At 41.0% G+C, this 20718-nt stretch overlaps 1 protein-coding gene across 5 annotated transcripts in view; it reads right to left on the reverse strand.

Moving 5' to 3' along the window:
* Positions 1-278: 278 nt before the first annotated feature.
* The window catches only part of pard3ba (par-3 family cell polarity regulator beta a), a 123617-nt gene continuing 103177 nt past the window's right edge, over positions 279-20718 (reverse strand). For all 5 annotated transcript variants that reach the window (XM_053230000.1, XM_034300163.2, XM_053230002.1 and 2 more), the window contains 3 exons: positions 20309-20420; positions 10510-10580; positions 279-2752 (listed from right to left, as the gene is read on the reverse strand). In XM_053230000.1, coding sequence (XP_053085975.1) covers positions 2461-2752; positions 10510-10580; positions 20309-20420 — 475 coding nt within the window. In that variant the 3' untranslated portion in view covers positions 279-2460. The remainder of the gene's footprint in view (positions 2753-10509; positions 10581-20308; positions 20421-20718) is intronic.

Raw genomic sequence — 20718 nt, forward strand, 5'->3', positions numbered from 1 at the left:
AGATCCTTTATACCTTAATCACACAGGCAGCTACTGCAAACCTTAATTAGAAGAATATGATTCAGTGTCATCTGCAATGTTAATTACTTCGTCATCTTAGATAAGTGTGTTTGAAGAAGGTGTAATTTATCGTCAGCAATTAAATTAAAGAGTTTACATTTTTTAATTAACCCTTACTATAAAAGGCAAATCTTTGCTTGGTTGTTAGATAAAAAATTAGCTATAAACTGTTAGACATTAAGTTTATTTAACACATTAATACACATAAAACTCATTCATGAATGATATTTATTTTTAATGCAAAACATTCTTAAAAACATGCAGTAACAAAGAATCAACTCGTTCATCAATGATACAGTGATGTCATCGCATTGATTTCTCAATATATTAACACATTTAGATAATCCTTTTATGCCTCTGGATGAAACACACACACGCGTTTATCATAGCTTCATATTTCTTATAATTTGTTCTTTCTTTAAAAATAAAACTTCGAAATAAATACATGGAAAGAAAAGCAGAATTCAAAGTACCTTCCATTTCCGGTTCAAATTCCGCTGCAGAAATTTCACACTTCGTTCATACACAACATGAAAAGACTGGAAAGGTGACAAAATGGCTGTGTTTTGGAATTTTTATGGTAAAAATTTATACTCTGTAAGAAGTATTTTTTTAAAAAAATGTGCAAAAGTCTCCAACATTCAAAAAGAAAAAGTAAATTCGCTCCATCTCACCATAAAAACGCAGAATAAAAGAAAACAGATATCATCTTATCTATCGAGAAAGGTTTAATAAAAAAAAAAAAAAAAAATGACAACCTCCTCACACAATTTCACAAGACATTCCTCTTTTTTTTCCATTTGGCACTGCACTCACCCTGGAGCTTCCTTCATTAAAGGGAAGCAAAATAAAAAGATTTAAAGCTTCAAGCATAGCTACATGAAAAAAAACAAGAAGACGAAAAATTTGGAAACCTAATTGGTAACGCGTCCTCATTTTCTTGCTAACCATCTAAATTCTGGTGTCGTTCTGCTCAGAGCAAGAGTCTTGGGGATAATACGGAGAGAAAACAGAGACTGTTAGTCATCAGATAACACACACTGGCCAACCACAGCTTTAAGCTATGAGGGAAACCACACAGATAAAGACCATCGAAAACCACAGACAAGCGGTTTATCTACAGACAAACTAGACTCTAACAGCACCAGGAATTACATATGGATTATATAAAACTACACAAAGTATACAAATTGATTTGTAGTCCAAGCCTCTGGGACTAGACTAAAGAGAATCTCTCCAGCATATAACACAATAAGTGGAAAGGAATATTTACAACATGGCAAACTATTCACATCAACAGTAAAGAACTACTGTTTTTTTTCTACATCTAGGATTTGGTGAACCTGCATCGTTTATACATCGTTGTTTAAATCAGGCAGATAAAATGTTCCTTCAAAATTTTTAGAAACTCCCAGATATAGGCAAGAAACAGAACCAGAACCAGTGCTAGGTTTACTGAACAGGACTCAGAGATTATGCCTGTATTATTCAACACTAGGTTAAATCTAGAAACCTAAAGTTTCCTGATCTGTCTATCTGGGGAATCTATAAATATTGAAGCTAGCTACATTCTGGATTGGTGTAAGAGCCTTGGAAAAAGAGCTACCTAAAGGTTCTTTGGATATGTAGTTAAACAGGGACCTTGAAGTATGGATGAACTGAAGAAGCCTGTGGATGAGGGGAAAGTCGAGTCGACTGCTACAAGAGATTTTGCAAGGTCTATACTTAAAAACCACAAAGTTGTCATGAAAGTTTCCATGAAATGGGTTATTCTTGCAACTAGAGCCTTTTTGAACGGTTGCTAACTATACCCTACCCTGCTCCGAATTAGGAATAGCTTTTTTACTGAATGTGGCTCTGAGATTATACTTGCATTATTCAACACTGTGTTGTATTATTATTAAAGAGTGATGCTAGCACCATTCGGGATTGGTGTACACACTTGGAAAATAAGCTACCCAAAGATTCTTTGGAGATAAACCAAAGGTACCAAAGGTATATGGATGAACTGAAGATGCCTGTTGACTCAAGGGCAAGTTGAGTCGAGTGATTATGAGAAATTTTGGAAAGTCTATACTTAAGAAAGAAAAAAAAAAAAAGATGGTTTACCTTGCAGACCTAAACAGATATTCTTTATGAAGTGAAGAACCTTTTATTATCCAAAGAACCCTTGAGAAACCTACTCTGACCCTTACTTCTAGCATAGAACCCAAGTTTAGTCACCTTGACTGCGACGTGAGATTTTGTAAGTTGTCTTCAAAGAGGATTTACCTTGCAGAGAGCGATTCAGAATAGACCCACTTTAGGAAAGAACACTTTACTATACAAAGACCTTTAAGAATAGGTTTAAAGGCTGGCTAGCTATACCCTGCCCTACTTCGAAATTAGCCTACTTTTATTCTACACAGCTCCGATGGCTGGGTTCTTGGTCCGATGGTTCGGGTACTGCCCATCTTCATATGCACCATACTGATTGGGACCAGCCATGCGACTGCCAGCTTTGATCGCAGCTTCGTAGCTTGGCACCCCCTGCTGGCCTGGAGAGGAGGATGGCGGCAGGTCGTATCTATGAGGTCCAGAGCGGGATACGGCAGGACGATTCGAGGCTGGCTGGGGGTTTTGGTTTGCGTTGTAGGTCGGACTAGGGTTCAGGTAGCGGTCTGCTTCTTTGTGGCCTTCCACAGCCATTCGTCTAGAGGAAAGAAAGAAAAATCCATAGGGTTATTTGTCCAGACTTACAAGGGCACTTTTTTTTTTTTTAACCAGACTAAGGCGATACAATTCCAAACTCTATGTCTTGTTTATGTTTATCAGCGAGGTCAGACCGTTGCTTTGGGGTTTATGCTTTCAGTTAGGGATGAACACAAGACTGACGGGAAAGAGATGAAATGTTTTAGAGCTTATAACACAAGTTCACTCACCTTGACATTCTGCTGATAAATATTTTATAAAGGCTCGTGCTTAACAAGCACATTCGTTTACCTTCCGTATCTGAGCTTGTCATACACTTGTTAGTTATGGTATATTTTCTCTACAGAACTATCTGTGGGGGGTCACGTCAAGGGTTGATTCATCGCTAATATTGTTGCTGTATGTGGTCTTTTCGAAGCAGGACTGTGTGTGTGTGTGTGTGTGTGTGTGTGTGTGTGTGTGTGTGTGTGTTCTGTCCATCAGCAACACAGTCAGTGTGTCTGGCGGCCATGACCACCCATGCACTGCAAACAGAAATACTGCAGCCTTGAACATGAGCCTTAGAGAGGGTGTGTGTGTGTGTGTGTGTGTGTGTGTGTGTGTGTGTGTGTGTGTGTGTGTGTATAGGAATTTTGGAGATAAAGAATTATCAAGTATTACCACCAGGAGGGAGACAGAGAGAGGAAATGTCAGCGAGAATCCGAGTGAAAAGATAAGCGAATGACGAAGACACTCTTAAGGAGTTTGAGTACGGCACACATATTAATTCACGCTAGATTTGTCTTCATCACTTATCCACTGAATTTGAGACACGAAATCAGATTGCATGAAGCTGTATTGAGAAGTGACGCTTAAATCCACCGCTACCACCATCTCTAACAACAAATCCTAATCAACCACATGACTGTAGGTGCAGCGATTGTGTGTTGCTTCTTTATTGCTACTAAACTGTACTATTGCTCGTCACGAGGATGTGATCCTCAACGTTGTGTGCTTTGTACCTTTGGAATGCATCTTTCACCTGGGAAGGTAAACGTAGTCCACCTTTCAAACTCGATTAGACTTGAGGACAATTGCTGCACATTAATTGAGTTTTACATGAACACTACCTTCACGTCCCTGGGGAAGAATACGTCAGAGACGTACCTTTTGTCTATTCCCGCCCTGATCAGTGGTTGTATTCATATTTTGAATCACAAGTCTTTTTTCTTTTTTCGTTGTTTTTTCCAAGTCCCTCGTTCCCAGGTCTAATTGCGGATATGCCTGGGTTGGCTGTGTCAGCTTGTGTATTGACCCTTCCTTTGGATATTGTTTATTGATTGCGATTACTGGAAAGCCCCTAATAAACACAATGCACTTGTCTCTTGCACATACGGAAATTCATCACGAAATGCAAACCGGTCAACCTTTTGCGTAGGTGCACCACATTTTAACATCAAAGTACGCCGTTACCCCTCAAAAGTACACCCCCAATAAAACCGGTAGATGAGCCAGTCAGTTTATGAATCAGAATGACTGATAGTTGCGTAGGTGTTTGGAACTCAATGATGATAACACCACCTGGAAGCTCCGCCCCTTTCTTCAACTCGCATTAGTAATCTCTGAGTCTCGTCTCGATTTCCTGCTTGAAAGTTGTGCTCTTGCTTTCTGTCGTAGTAAACGGGGAATATTTTGAGTTCATTAAAGTGAACTATCAGTATATGTTTGATTTTGCTAACATCAGACACGTATATAGCTAACATCAGTTAACTATAGTTATTATGGATGCCACGTTCGTAATTAATTGCTCAACATAACATCTTTTTCCTAGAATATGAAGAAAGAAAGTGGACATGTAATCTTTCCTATGTCTACCTGTGGCAGCTTTTTTTCAGCACAAGAGCCTGGTGGTTACCGTAAAACCCTGTGTATATGTACACGCACTCCAGTTTCTACCCTAGACAAGTGATTTGTTAAAAAGCTACCTTGAAAGAAACCCTCACACTGCGTTATTGGAGGTGGAACCAGTAATCGTGCTGATTATTTTCCTGTAACATCACACCCCTAACTGATGCTAACTATATACGTGTCTAATGTCAAACATACATCAGTGGATTGTATTTCACATTAATGAACTTTCTTCATTTCCCGTGACAGAAAGCGATGATGTCAGAAAATCGAGTCGAGATGAGAGATTACTAATGTAAGACGGGGAAGGGGGCGGGGCTTCCAGGGTATCATTTCAGATTCATGCAGATCATTAGTTGCTTTTATTGGGAGTAAGAAAGACGACTCATTTGGCATATTTTTTTAAGGATAACTCATAGCAGCGTACTCCAGTGGTAAAGTTGCGGCGCTCGTACGCGAATCGCACGAAGGTTGGCAGGCCGAATGACATACAAGTCGCAGTTTGTCTGCTGTGTTTGTAGGCATTAGAGAACTTGGTTTGTGGTTACAGTATCAAGCTGAAGTCAGGGAAAGTAGAGACTGTGGTGTAGAAGCTGTTAAACATTAAAACTGACTTACATGCATGCACACACACACACACACACACACACACCAGTGACTATACAAGGTCACAGGTTCACAAGTGTGTTAATCACCCAGCTGAACTGTGAGAAACTTTGTGTTTTGTGTATGTGTGCACTGATTAAGCAGCACTGGGTGTGTGCAAAACAAGCACCATGGTTTATGGTGTCTAAAGTCTACGAAGTGTGTGTCAGAATATACAAGACTTTCTACTGTGTGTGTGTGTGTGTGGGAACACAGTAATAAAAGCATGATTGAGAACATGTGCCTGTCTTTGTGACCGATCTCGTGTGTGTGTGTGTGTGTGTGTGTGTTTGTGTGCGTCTGTGTGTATACGCAGCGGACCTTTAATAAATCACAAGTCGTCTTAACACACACGGACAAGTAGGACTGCGGGAATGAAATGTCACGCAATCAATCTGTCTCATACCACCTCCCATTAACACTCCATCCCTTGAGAAACTGTACGCGTCCAATTCTGTAAGTGCGTGTGAGTGTGTGTGCGAAAGTGTGTGTGCGCTGTACACGAACATATTTTCCATCTTACGACGAGGGGGAAACCGACTCGCATGAGCCAAACTTCTTGCACCTGCCTGAAATCTTCGGAAGGAAATTCCTCTCTCGGTTCCTTGTTTGACCCCGGCTTCTTGAGCTCTCCTCAGTAGATTCACACACACACACACACACACACGCAGCTGGCACTTCAGGAGTACACGGGATTAGTCAAGAGCGCTTGCTGAAATCGGATACACTTTACTGCTTCATTAAATGTATAAATACATAAACACTGCCTATGCATTCCTATTAATTTAATAAATAATAAAAGAATCTGTTTATTCGTTTATTTATACCCTGAAGAAACCTCCTTCCTTTGAGGATTATATGAACATGTTTGACATCATTGTTATTTGCCTGTTGCTGACTCTACAGCTCGTGATATTTTAGCGTTAAAAGCGACAGGAGTCCCCTCGAGGGACGGTGACGCAAGCGGACGGCGGAGCGGCGCGGCTTCATTTCCTCGACGCTGATTTCATTACAGTCGCTCTGTTTCGAGGCAAACGACGTTACGGCACGGCTTGATGTGCTCGGAAGCGGAACGGCGACGGCGACCAAAAATGCAATAAAAGCACAGGGTAATGCAGTGAAAGAAGAAAGAGAGGAAAAAAACCCTGAAGGCGCTAGCTTTTGAAATGAATGAGTTAGGCAAAACACATGCTTTCTCAAAATATCCTGAAAAACATCATTTCAGAAATGAACATCTGGTGAATTTTCCTCTTCGGTATAATAATAGTAGTAATAATACGTTTCGATTCTATAGCAAGGTCACTTTACAGTTAGAAAGAAGCAGGCAGAGAGAAAAAATCCAAATTTTACCACAATTTTTACCACTAATTGTTATTTTCACTGAATAATTAGCAGCTCCTCCATTTTTTTTTACCCACCAAATAGACCATAATCCCGCCCACTTGGCTTCTATTGGCTCACAGGATCAACATTAAACAAATGTTTTCACTCAGATGACATCTACGTGAAGAGAAAGTAATCGCTACTAGAAGCAAAGTACTTAATTATGGAGGATAATGGATAATTATCTGAGTCTTATGTTTGCACTAGCAAGCGACAACACAACAAGCAAACGTTCATTTTCTACATACTGGTGCGACTTGGAGCCACATGCGACATTTTCAAATTAGGTAAATCCTCTGTAAAGTGGCAAATAAATCTTGAAGCGAAGTAGTAGAGTGTACGTAGCTAGTACAGTTAGTTTGCATTTTCTGACCTAATCTGAAAATGAAGCTAGTACGAAACTGAGTACGGAACATGTAACTGAAACTTTTAAACGAGCGTGGTGTGTATAAGTCGTATAGTGGGCTGCAGGTTACGCATTTTGGCAACACGAGGGACTTGTGACACGAGTAGCACTCAGTCCTGCAGTGGCTCTTTCACAAATTACTTCTCTAAGCTAGAAACTGGAGTGTACATATATACAGGGTTTTACGGTAACCACCAAGCTCTTGGGGGAAGGGAAAGCTGCCTCTCGTCTGCCTTAGTTGAGTTAGGGAAAAGGGGCGGGGCTTCCAGGGGTCAGTTAATATCGGCGAGTTCAAAACACAGACTCAACTGTCAATCATTCCAGATTCACATGTCGATTGGCCAATCTGCTGTTTTATTGGAGGGAAAAAAACGACACACTCAGCGTATTTTTGAGCGATAACTCGTAGCAGCGCAGTCCGGTGTGAAAATATGGAGTTCCTCGCGCAAAGTGTGTGACGGATGTCGGGTCTGCTAAATCGCTTGCTAGCGTACATGTAGGTTAATGAGCATGATTTTTGATGAATGAGGACATAAATACAGCTGTTCTACCTGAGGCCGCTGAGGATCCTCAGTGAGAGCGTTTAAAAGGAACGGCTACAGCCTAAGGGAGTCTTGTGTGAAGGCTGAACAACCATTAATGCTTCTATTAAATCGCTTGCAGCCTTTCACTCCCCTACACACACACACACACACACACACACACACACAGTAAAAGTGCACAGGGAAATATATGCTAATGCAGTCGAGGCGCCGCAGCCATTTGAAAGGAAATGGGCTCAAATGAGAGAGAAAGAGAGAGAGAGAGAGAGCCTGAGGGGACGGAGCTACGGACTTCGGCTTAGAAAAATGTGATTTCATCTGGTTTAAAGTGCCCTTTATTGTAGAATGAGAAGGGGAAGGAGGAGGCACTTTATTTTGGGGGACACAGCAAAACAAGATAGCATGGAGTAAGAGGAAATTTAAATCGATGCTCTCATGAGTGTCTGACTTTTCAGACAGAAACGCTCATTTGGTACTGGATTACATCGTAATGGTAACAGAGTGTTTTTCATCATCCTTCACTTTTATTCGTTTTCTTTTTCATTGCTTACGCAGCTGGAATTTCCAGCCATGCCCATTTCCCATGTTTCGCATTCCTAATTCACCTGCATAGTAACACACCTGTGATGAAGTGATGGCGGCAATGTTAGTTCACGTTGTCCTCTGTCTTGTCGTGTGTGCGTGTGTGTGTGTGTGTGTGTGTGTGTGTGTGTGTGTGTGTGTGTTTGTTCTTGCTGAGGCCTCATCGAGCCACTTAGGCTATTGGCCTGGAGCCAGCAGAGCTTTACGGGCTTCCTGTCCAGATCACACACTCTCCTGGGAAGAGGATCAGGTGAATGGCCGGTTATGGGCAAAGCTCTCAGAAAAGCAAACACTCCAGATTTAATTAGGTGCTTGGAAGAGGATTAGCGTGCGTGTTTGTGTGTGTGTGTGTGTGTGCGCGTGGATGCGTGTGTGTGGTGGGGGTGAAGGTGTTCCCCAGTAAGCCTCGTACCAACATATGGAATATATACCTGTAACTGGATTTAAACCAGAAGTGGGCGTGACCATTTGCCTACCACTGTGAACTCTACCACTATAGCTGGGAAACACCTCAGATGTGGAAATGTCACCAGTGTCACCGATTCTGGCTCTGACAGTTCCTCAACCTCAGCTACATCACTCCACAGTTATAATTATTCATAATTAGTCTCAACTGCAGATGGTTATTTTTGTGTGTCTTCCCGCTCTATTCCAGTGAATTTATTTCGTTCTCTTTCCAAAATATTAACAAACTAATAGCCCAATTTAAACCCCCAGGACCCTGACCAGGCAGTTACTAAGGATGAATGAAAAAGGTCTTTGTACCGTGAGCTTCATATCTGACCGTGTGATGCAACCTTTCCTCCACATGACCTTGGGCTCTAATCTCAAAAAGTGCCATGTATTTGTATTTGTTTAGAACACACCATATGCTCTAATACAGAAATATAGATTTTTAAAAAGGAGTTCGCTTAGCAGACTACACTGACCTTTCATTTATAGATTTTAGGTCAATAGTTTTGGCATATTTTTCAGGTCTGCTTGTGATTGTTCTGGTCTGTGGGTGTTCTCTAATATGCAAGTTTCTGAAACATCACATTTATTTTTATGTTGGTAATAAATTTGTTAGATGTTTGATTATTGACTAATTTACTATTAATTAAAGAAGACTTCACTATTTTGCATATTATAATAGTAATATTAAATATACAGTAGGTGCAAGCAGTGATTAAGAGGGCCGAGCACTGTTAGGCCCCACCCTTTAGCGATGGAGGAAGACCAGAACCCAGTGGGACCATCAGCACTTGTTCGCAAGGAGATCTGAAGTCAAGCAGATCCTTCACTTACCTCACTTCCTGCTTTCAGTAGTCTTACCAAGATGCAGATTAACTCAAACCTCACTGGTTAACATCACGTTGGTCACTGGGGTCAGTACGTAAATGGCCTTACTTCCTGTTTAGCGACTTCTCGGTCATATTTTTTGCACATTATGCATGAACCATCCAGCATATCAAAAAATCTGAGAATTTTTTATTTATTTTTTTTTTGTTGGCTTTGGTCACATGATGCTGTGAGCCAAATTTCATGATGATTGGGAAGAATTTGTACTGGACGAAGCATGGGGGGGAAAAAACAACAGTTTTTGTTGCAACTCAAAATGGCAGACTTCCTGTTTTGCACAAAATTGTTTCATCAAGAACACTCGGCACCTGCCAGGGAATCATCAGAATGTAGAGTCAGGATTTAATGTTGAGCGCCTTAGAAGTTAGGAATAGTTTCACTAGTTTGTGAATTATATCCCCCATGTGGTAGAAGTAGAAGTTAATTATGATAGGGGGCTTAGCAGCAAAGGTGCATAGAAGAGGAAGTAGTAGCAGTGTAATTTATATAGTGCCTTTCTCAATGCCAAGGTCGCGTTATTTTGTGGAAAAAGAAACACAAAAAGACAGAAAATAATGATAAACAGACTAACGTCAGCCTATTTATGTTGATGTTTGGTGGTGACAGTAAGGGTGTAGACTTACTAAACTGAGCTGGACGAAATGGAACATGAGTTTTAATTCAGGAAAATGCTATTTTCGGTGGTGATGGTAACAGTTTTGGAAATTTTCAAAACAGGTTTGAAGTGACACACCCTTCACCACCATCAGCGCACGGAAACATTCAATTCTGACTACCGAAATAGCAACTGGGTGAGGAAGCACCAAACCAGTGACAAGAACACGGAGACACGATCAAAATTAGAGCTGGACGTGAAGTTCGAAACACAAGAAAGTTGAGGTTTGTTCAACAGTCTGTACTGATCAAGGGTCTTGGGTGAAATCCCAAATTCTTTGCACACACACACACACACACACACACACACACAGGTACCTGGGTGCAGATGCATGATGTCGATCAATGTCTTCATATCTTGGAGCCATGCGGGGATCAGGGCCTCTTATCTGTACAGAGGAGAGGGAAATAAATTCAATTCCATTCTATTTTATTTGTGCAACGCTTTTAACAGTAGCAACCTTGCAGAAATCCAGATGTAGATTTATTTTTAGGTCCCTAATGAACAAGCCAGAGGCGACAGTGGCGAGGAAGAAGTCCCTGAGACGAAACAGAGTCAGCGGAACCGGTCCTCTTCTGCGATTATAAATTACCGTCAGGGCAAGACGGTTGTTGATTTCTGAATCACGTTACATGATACCGTGCTATCAATAAAACAGATGATGATGAACTTGCAGTATGTTATTAATACAACAACTAACATTAAGTGTTTGTTTATGGATAGCTATTCAGCTAGCAGCATTATGAGTACTCCAGCGCTTCTTATTTATACATTTATATCACCGCTATATCAGTGTATAACGTGTTGTGTATCCGTCGACAAGAGGTTAAAGTCTGGAAGCGTAGCATCGCATAAGATTTAAACATAATTAACGATTAAGTGCTCTGAGGTCCATCAAGAAACATCAGTACTGACTGCGTAATGGAAGGTTTTTAGACTGTATTATCACGATTTCGCAGAAAGTGAGACGTATATTCCAAACATCTTGTAAAATGTCCTTGTTGACGCTCAAAAGTCCTCAAAATCCCTTAAAATATCACGGAGCCCATAAGCATGGACGAGTGGAGGATGGTGTGACTGACAGACGAGTAAAAATTTCTCTCGATGAGCTGCGTCTGCATGCTAAGCGTGATCTTTAAACACAAAAGTGTCTCGCAGGGATTGAATACGGAGTGAGTCAAAGAGAAAGCTAGAGAGGGGGAAAAAGAGCGAGAGAGAGAGAGAGAGAGAGAGAGAGAGTACGCCGCAAAAGGTCAGAGAGATCGTGATTGTGATAGACCGGCTCATATCGAGAGTGACGGACAAGACGGACGAGCCCTCACTTTTCTCTGTCAGGCGCTTCCATTCTTCTCTCTCTCTCCCTCGCAGCCCTATCAGTCGCTCTTTTATTGTCTGGTCACATTGAGGGGGATAAAAAAAAAAAAAAAAACGAGTGCCGTCTCTGGAGCTTCCTCCGCTCTTTCCATCTTGTGTGCTGCTTTATGAGGAGGCGAGAGATGAATAGATCGGCTCATTGTTTCTGAGCCGCTCCTCTAACTCCCTGTAGTTTTCTTATAAATGTGGCGTAAGTGTCCTGCAGCTGCCGGGTCACTGATATTATTTCATCTTCTAGCTATTTATACCACGGCGCTGTGGAGAAGGCGTTGATTCATTCTCTAAAGCAGCAGCCCAGGCAGGAGTTCCGGCTGTAACGCAAGTGTAGCGTGTGGCATTTGTGTAATCGATGATGTGGTCAAGATTTATTTAACAGTTACAGAAGGAGTCTCCAGTGTCAGTATAAAGCTGTAACTTTTTTAAAAAAGGTTGTTTTTTTTTTGTCTTTGTAACTTTGAAGGAGGAGAAAAAAAGAATGACTGGTGAGGGAATGAATGTTTATAGCTGCTGTAACGCAAGTGAGATTAAAAGTAACTATAAAGAGTCATTCTATAATAAATGAAAAATTGTGATCTTAGGCAAATTGCAGTGGTGTACGAGGAATTAAACACTGAAGCAGAGTTACTATTCCCACACACAAGCTGAGTATTTTCCTACAACAGCACATTTTATTTTAAAGATGATACAGCCGATCTTTAGCTATTTACACGTTTGTAAATTGTAAAAATGGCGATGTCAGGTCGGGTTCGTTAACAGCAGCTCGAGTCAGGAACAGAGCTCGGGTTTGGGGAAACTCGGAGAGACAGAAGCATCGACTCGACTCGTTAAGCCGTGCTAAACCTCGCCGAAGGGGGAGATAGGACCTCAGCTTAGGAGTCATGGCAACGGTGCTGCCAGAAAACAGCCGCGTGTGTGTGTGTGTGTGTGTGTACAGTGGCTAGACTGAAATATAGACACTGTGGATAGGGAACGCTGCTTAAATTTGATTTTGTGAATGCTGTGAAGTCGATACGGAAGACGCAAACAGAATCATTTAATAATATCGCAGATATTCAGAGTGCATTAAAAATGCATTTGGAAGCGTTTAAATAAAATACAAATAAGTATCTAAAAAGCATTTAGACGCATTAAAAATACATTACGCTGCCGACAAAATGTTCAAACATCTGTATGTTTTCTTGCTATTAGGGGGACATTTGAGCCCAAAAAACACAATTCCATATACATAAACACACACACACACATCTGTGATGCATAGATACGCAGCAGACTAGATTGATGGTATTTACGCCAAACCAGCTGCTCAGTAAACACACACACACACACACACACACACACACACACACACACACACACACCATGTAACTAGAACTCACTGGGGCAAACGTTCAGCACTGAAGCATTTGGCCCACAGCTCCACAATGATTCATGCTGGATCGCTTCAGCTGAATTATGACTATTTACCAAAAAAAAAAAAAAAAAAGAAAAGAAACGGCATTGTGGGAACTTTCACTGCACAATTAGGAATCAGTAACAGTAAAGTCATTCAAAATCTTCTCGATAATGCTTGTACTGAGAGGCGGATTTGTGTACTGGTTTAATATGTATGTTAGATTTAGCTTGAGAAAGACGGCATTGCTTCTATAGTGTTTATATTTATATAAAAATATATATATACAATTGTTGATATGGTGAAGTTTTCTGCAAGGAGATGTCTGCAAGTGTAGCGTTTATGGAAGGAGTCTCCAGTGTCAGGTAACTTTACGCTTTCCGAAATCTTCAGGACATGGAAATTTATGCTTTTTTCTGTACGTGTTTCTGTAAGGAGCGACTGTTTCTAGCTACAGCAGTGTAAATGAAAACCAGAACGAACTTCATGGACGTTCGACAACGATAAATGTAGCTTTAAACGGATAAAAAGTTCAGTGTGTCATCCTTTAATGAATAAAAAGCCATTTGACAATGATTATTATTTATTAAATAATGACACATCATACTTTTTTATCCATTTACAGCATAAATAAAAGCATAAACATTGCTTTGGGAAATGTGGCTGTTGTAGAGAACAAGTTTTTCTAAGAGTTTGTATTATTTGGAAAAATGAGAATTTAAGAGGTTGCCAAAGAAAGGATAAAAGTACAGTATGTCACATGACTTGGCTGGATTATAAGCATAAATCGCTCGTACGATACTTTCAGGCTCGGCCCATTTCTACTCCTGACCCATGAACGTTATAAATATTGTGAAACTTGTAAGGAAATGAAGGAAAAGGCAGGAAAGGAGAATTAATACGGTTGTCATTCTGATTGTCACTCCTTCTTTCCCGCCTCAGAGAAACTTGAGACGAGCATCCTGGACCTGTCAGGTCTTATTAAGTCGATATGTTCATCACCAAACACACTGGCAGGCAAACGCAACAGCTGTGTGTTAGACGAGCGGGTGGGAGGAAGTTATGTAGCTATCCGCTACAGCTAGCGGCATTAAAAATATAGAACGTGATCTAAAGAAGAAGTGTGGCGGGTAAAAAACGGGTTCTTATGTCGTCTCGGATCATCTGACATCGTGTTGAAATATACTGTATGTAATCTGATCATAACGTGAAATACAATAAGCTGGTTTTTTTACATTAGCCTGCATACAGGGCACTTTCCTCGATTAGCACAAAAAAACTCTTACACCTAATGATGTTACCATCCCCTAAGTAGATTTATTTTAAATAATAATAAACACAGCACAGTCTGAAGTCTTGGGTTACATGGAGCATCTGCTGTAGAAGTTCTTGTGCAAGTTGTTACTATAGAAACTTCCAGTTTAATGCTACAGCAGTGTGGCCGTGGTTGTTCCAGTCCAAGCTCACGCTGCCCCGTATCTGAATCGGATCAGACGTGACTCATTATGTGTGTCACAGGGAGGTCCTGATCAGCCTCCTACGCTCTTCGGTCTTAATCACGTTCTCAAAATGGCTGCACCATCTGCTGCTAACAAGCGGTGGGAGTCGGGGTGGCATGGCCCGCAGTGTTTAGGGGCATCGGAGAGAGAGAGAGAGAGAGAGAGAGAGAAGGCAATGAGATGTAGTGCAACTCGAGAAAGGACAAAAAAAACATGATCTGTTGCTCGTTTCCCCCCGACGTTTCTTATGCACTAAAGTTGCGACTAGCGTTGGCTGTTTATTTGCAATAAAGGAAACCAAATTACATACAATCGCTGCAGCTAACAGGACTTTAAAGCAGCTTTAACCTTATCGTGTTGCTACATAAACATAATACACAAACGTTATAGAAACTTGATATAATACTCACAGTCGGAAAATTATGTAAATATTTCTGCAGGGAAAGTTTGTGGTTTTCAGACTCGGGCTACGCATCTGCTTTTCAGGGGGTATGTGCTGGATCAAGTGCTATTCTGTACGCTGCTGAATAATGAGTATGGAAGCCATTTTGTTCAATTAAACCAGCAATTGTGATGATTATAACTAAGACTAGCGATATATTGACAAAATATTAGATTTATTTCAATGCTCGCATCTTCATGTATCATCACATTAGTTGATTTTTTTAAATCTGTCGTTCTTTTGTTACGTCGTATATTACACGATATTTTCTATTTTTTTCAGGTCTCTCATTTTCCCACACAATAAGAATAGTTTCATTTATGCTTTCAGAAAGTGATGTAATGAAGGTAAAAGTCGTGTGTCTTTTATTGCCGTCTTTCAGGGAAGGTCTTGGTCTATTTTTCCTCCAGCGAGGCCGTGCGTTATAATTACACAAACTATAATTGTGACCTTTGCCAAAGCCCAGGCTAAAGCCTTCAATCATGCAGGACAACGTAATGAGAGATACGCAGGCTGAGTCTGGGTGGAACCGGGCTGCGTTTGGAAGAAAGCGGAACGATGACCAAGTTCCAAGTTCTTTTGGGGAAAAGTTGATTTGTATTTATTTAAGGCGGGGTGTTAGAACAGCACAGGGACTATTTTAGGGTCAGAACTTTAGCGGTGTGTGTGTGTGTGTGTGTGTGTGTGTGTGTGGGAAATCAGGTTTGTTTAAACTGACCTCTCGTGCCGTCTTTTACTCTAACACTTAACCTGCTTTCTGTTTGACCCTATTTTCATCGAGCGGGTGCGTGCGATACCAGACATATCAATATTTCATTATAGAGGCTTAATTAAAGGCCACTCAAATTGTAGATTTTTAATTCTTTCAGATACAGAGTGTGTTTTATGTCTTATACCGTTTCATCAATAACTGAAAAAAAGAAAGTTGCACAAATCCAATACCAAACTTACAGGACTGCATTTGGCACATTTTTTTTCCCCTAATGAATTTTATACTGTAAACATGTATCAGTCTTAAGGTAACGTGATATTTTTTTTTTTTGCCTTAAACAACAGCGCTGTCTAATTCTCAGTTCTGATTGGTCACAAGGTGTTGATTAGTTTTCTCTAAAGCAGCAGCTCTGACAGTAGTTTCAGCTTTAAGGCAAATCACAGGTTTATATCATATCATATATACAGCGTGTCCCAGAAGACTCCATACACAGGGGACATGAACACCTTTTAGCAAAATGTCTCCCAAAATTTTTCATACTTATTTTATATTATATATATTTTTGCCTTTGAGAAAAGAACATATTGGTGTATCAGGAAAAGATACAGCACAAAGATCATTTAAAGAAACACATTCGAAGTGCAATCACACACGTACCACTTTTTTTTTTTTCACTTTCTTTAGCTACATATTTTAATTTCAATTCCATACGCGTTTTAAAGAAAGTTTTATGGCTTCAAAATTAAACAGCTTTTTTTTTTTTTTTAAATAAATAAGGAAATTATTTTTTCATTAGTGAACTCGTATCTAATCTAATCTTTTCTGTGATCTACACTCCACCACTCAGCACTTCCTCCCCAGCTTTCTCATAACGAGACACAAATGGACACATCAATCATGCAGACGTGCTCATCTTCCTTCGTTAGCGATCCCGCGAGTTATTTATTAACCCTTATTTCCTTATTGACTGAGACGTGCGAGCTTGCGTTTCAGAAGCAGCCCTCGCAGTTGCACGACGAGTTACACGTGCAGACCTTCAGCCAATCCTGAAGAAGGTGGTATTACGGTTGTAGTACGGTTACGAGATCCGCTCGTCTGTTTCATGCCTTCAAATCCTTCTCGAAAGTTCGCGTGGACGAGTTAAGACGTGGTGATTGACGTGTTGTTTACTTTTTTTAATGTATTTATTTTTTGCATCATTACTTTTGGCTTGCTGAAAGAAAACCCGCTGTAGGCGTCACATTCATATTTAGACTTTTTTTTATTAACACGTCCCGCGAGTCAGTAAGTCGGGGCTTGTAGAAAAATACGAGTTCCCGAGTTGTAATCATGACATTGTCACGGCATTAATCTCGTAATTACGATATATTCGACAGGAGTTAAAGGAAGCGTTAGTTAAGACGCAGACTCTAGAAACTTTCTTTTATCATATTCTAAGAAAAAAGATGTTAACAAGAAAGTGCGCATGTTAGCGTTTCTATCGTCTACATGTGAACTAAAGCATACGAGCGGAAGCTTCTTTGGATCAGATATCTGAGGAAACGTATCGGATCCTGTGACAAACAGCAAAGACTGCAGTTGGATTTGGAAAAGAAATGTATTTTTGGAGCTGGAAATGTTTACATATAAAGAGACTTGACTGGAAAGAGTTAACTATGCAGTGCTTCAGGAGTAGAAGAAGAAAATATCAGATGAGGATCGATATCGACTGATATTCAAGGTTTCAGTAGCGGAAAAGAAAAAGCGGCATCGTGCCATCTGTAATCACTAGCTTTAAATGATTTCCTGTTAATGTTTTTTTTTTTGCGTTTGTTTTTCTCTTTCGGCTGATGAATGCAGTTTTAGGTTATTAGTTTTAATAATAAACATAACTAACTGATGTTACCCGGAACATTCTCCGTTCACTGGGACAGAAAGCAAAGAAGCGAGGATTACTAATGTGAGATTTGTGTAAAGGGGCGGGGCTTAATATCAGTGTGTTCAAAAAAACCTATGCAGCTGTCAGTCACTCTAAAGTCACATGTCGATTGGCTGCTTTTGAGGGGGAAAAGTAAAGATGGCGAGATGGCTCGTAGCAGCGTATTCCAGCGTTAATGCAGCACACCTACGCAAAATGCGGGCACATATTACAGGTGTGTGTGTGTGTGTGTGTGTGTGTGTGTGTGTGTGTGTGTGTGTGTGTGTACATGTACATGGCCTTTGGTGTAAGCAATTTTCCCAGCACACTAATGATGTGTGTGTGTGCGCCTGGAAGTAGTGTGCGTAGGTTCAGAGAAGTCAAGAGCTGGGCCAGACCTAAGCCTTAAGGCAATGTACACACACACACACACACACACACACACACACACACACACACACACAAAGCAGCCCAGAGTAACTAAGCAACACAGGCAGAAATATCTAAAAATACAAGGCATGTTTAAGGTTGGTGGTGAAACCTCTCCACACTAAAAATGTAACTGCTCATCATCAACCTCATCAACAAACCTGTTTAAAAAAAAAGTGTTTAAAACTAAAGTGAAAGTTTGGGTGTGTGCATGATCTAGAGAGGTAACTATTAACGGATAAAAAGTATGACGTGTCGTTCTTCAATAAATAAATAAAAACATTGCAATTGAGAAAACACCTCGGGTTGCACTGGTTTAGGGAAATAATCAACTTGAGGGTGGGAGCAGTGGCAACTCCGCCTCCTCGCGCTGATTAATTTCCTGTAACAGCACGACATGGAGAGGTTTATTCCTTATATATTTAATACACTAACTGTCCTTCCACAAGATGATGATTATGATTCTCTGTGGTTTACTCCCTGTGTGTGTGTGTGTGTGTGTGTGTGTTAAACAGGAGTGAGGTAAGTGTGTTAAGCAGAAGCAGATAAGAGTGAACAGATTAGCAGCAGAGCTTTAGAGTTGGCCCGAAGCGCACATCTAGATGAACCACGATAATCTATGCTTTGAATCAATGCCCTGAGATAACGCTACATACACCATTTCCAACCTGCAGCACACACACACACACACACACACACACACGCACAACTAAGAGAAACATGCACGTTAGTGTTTAGTGCATTGAATGAAGGAAGGAAGGGAAACGGGTGGAAATGAAGTGAGACAGACAGAATTTAGGAAAGAAGGAAGACAGAAAAGAAGGCAGGAACGAATGAAGGACGGAATTAAAGCAGAAGGAAGGAAGGACAATTGGAATGAAGGAAAGTAGGTAGGAGAGTGAAGAGAACAAAGGAACTCTGGTACACAGGAAGAAAGGAAAGCAGGAAATGTTAGAAATGTAGAGCGCAGGAATGGAAGGAGAGCAGGTACGCTCTCAGGTACATGAGATGGAGGTGTAAGAAATTACAGACTGCATCGAAGCAGATTCCGCTCCATGCTAGGTGTTGGAACAAGTCGTCTGTGTCTCAGCAGTATGGGGAAAAAGCCAGCTGAAGTGACGATCAGTTAAAGCGTGGGAGCGGCAGTGGGACATCGAGAACCAGCCCTGAGCGAAGGCGTGCGCGAGTGTCGTTATCATTCAGAAAAACATCTGTCTAGACAATCATATCACTCCACTTCTGGGTGGTGACACCTGTAACATCATCAAGCATGTGAGAACAGTGTGATCCATTGTTATGCTTAATATTATAAAACTGGATCGAGAAACAGGAGGCGAGGTTCACTTTGACTCCGATGAACCCAAAGTGCTTCACGTACTCGGTCACTGCTACACTGCAATAAAGTTACTCTTCATTGTGATCTTCGACATTGTTTTTTTTTTCTTACAGAGGAAATAAAAGAAGGTGGAAATGTAGGCAATACGGAAGGAGGGAAACGCGTTAGAGAGGGGAGGGACGTAAAGCAGTTATGAAAGAAGGAATGGAAGGAAAGAAGTTAGGGCGGTAGGGCGGAGGAAAAAACTTTATATAGGAGTGTAAGTAGAAAAAATGAAAGCAGGCGTGTAGAAAGGAAATGTGTTAGAGGTAGAGAGAAGGAAAGGAGGACGAATGGAGGAAAAGTAAGCAAACAGGAAGGTGGAGTAAAGGGAAGGAAGAAGAAGGAATGTAGGAAAAAGGAAGGAAGGAAGGAAAAAACTGTAGAAGAAAAAAAGGAAAGGAAAAATGTTGGGGAGGTAGAGAGAAGGAAGAATGGTAGGAAGGTAATTAGGTAGTAAAGCAGGTGTGTAGGAAGGAGGGAAGGAGGGAAGGAGGAGACAGACAGAGGGAGTAAGTAGAAACGTAGGAAAAAGAAAGAAAGGTGGTATGAAGGAAATAAATTGTTTGGAAGGAACAAGTTAGGAAATTAGAGCAAAGGAAGGAAAGAGGAAAGAAGGAAATAAGTTAGGTCAGTTTAGTGAAGTAAAGGAAGGAACTTGGGTATGGAGGAAGGAAAGAATTAATGCGAGTGTGTTGGAGAGGCAGGTAGGAGAGAGAGAAGGAAGGGTTGTTAGAGTCAGCGGTAGTTTGGGGGTAGTTGGGGGGTAGTTAAGGGGTAGTTAGAGGGTAGTTGGGGGGTAGTTAGAGGGTAGTTAGAGGGTAGTTGGGGGGTAGTTAGAGGGTAGTTGGGGGGTAGTTAGAGGGTAGTTCGGGGGTAGTTGGGAGGTAGTTGGGGGGTAGTTAAGGGGTAGTTAAGGGGTAGTTAGGGAGTAGTTGGGGGGTAGTTAGGGGGTAGTTAGAGGGTAGTTAGGGGGTAGTTATGAGGCTCTGACTCACCCGGGATGGATCATATTCCTGGAGTCGGTGTCCTGCCCCTGACTCTGTGTACGATGGAGAAGGTTTCACCTGCTGTAACTGACTCCGGATCTGCTGCAGACGAGCTTCATTACTGCAACCAGGACACAAAGAACAGGTAAGTGTGTGTGTGTGTGTGTGTGTGTGTGTGCGTGTGTGTGTGTGTGTGTGTGCGTGTGTGTGTGTGTGTGTGTGTTACAACACCTCATATTGTCTCACAACACCACAAAGATCCCCAGTGATAAATATCCCTCTAATAAACACATTGTACCACAGCACTGAATTCTGGATTCTGATTGGTCAGAATAACAGCAGCTCTGACAGTAGTTCCGACTTTAAGGTTTATATTAATGTGTTCGTTTTAGTATGTTATCGTTTCCATAGCAACACCT

This window comes from Pangasianodon hypophthalmus, chromosome 26 (genome assembly GCF_027358585.1).
Source record: "Pangasianodon hypophthalmus isolate fPanHyp1 chromosome 26, fPanHyp1.pri, whole genome shotgun sequence".
In the NCBI taxonomy this organism is placed as follows: Eukaryota; Metazoa; Chordata; class Actinopteri; order Siluriformes; family Pangasiidae; genus Pangasianodon; species Pangasianodon hypophthalmus.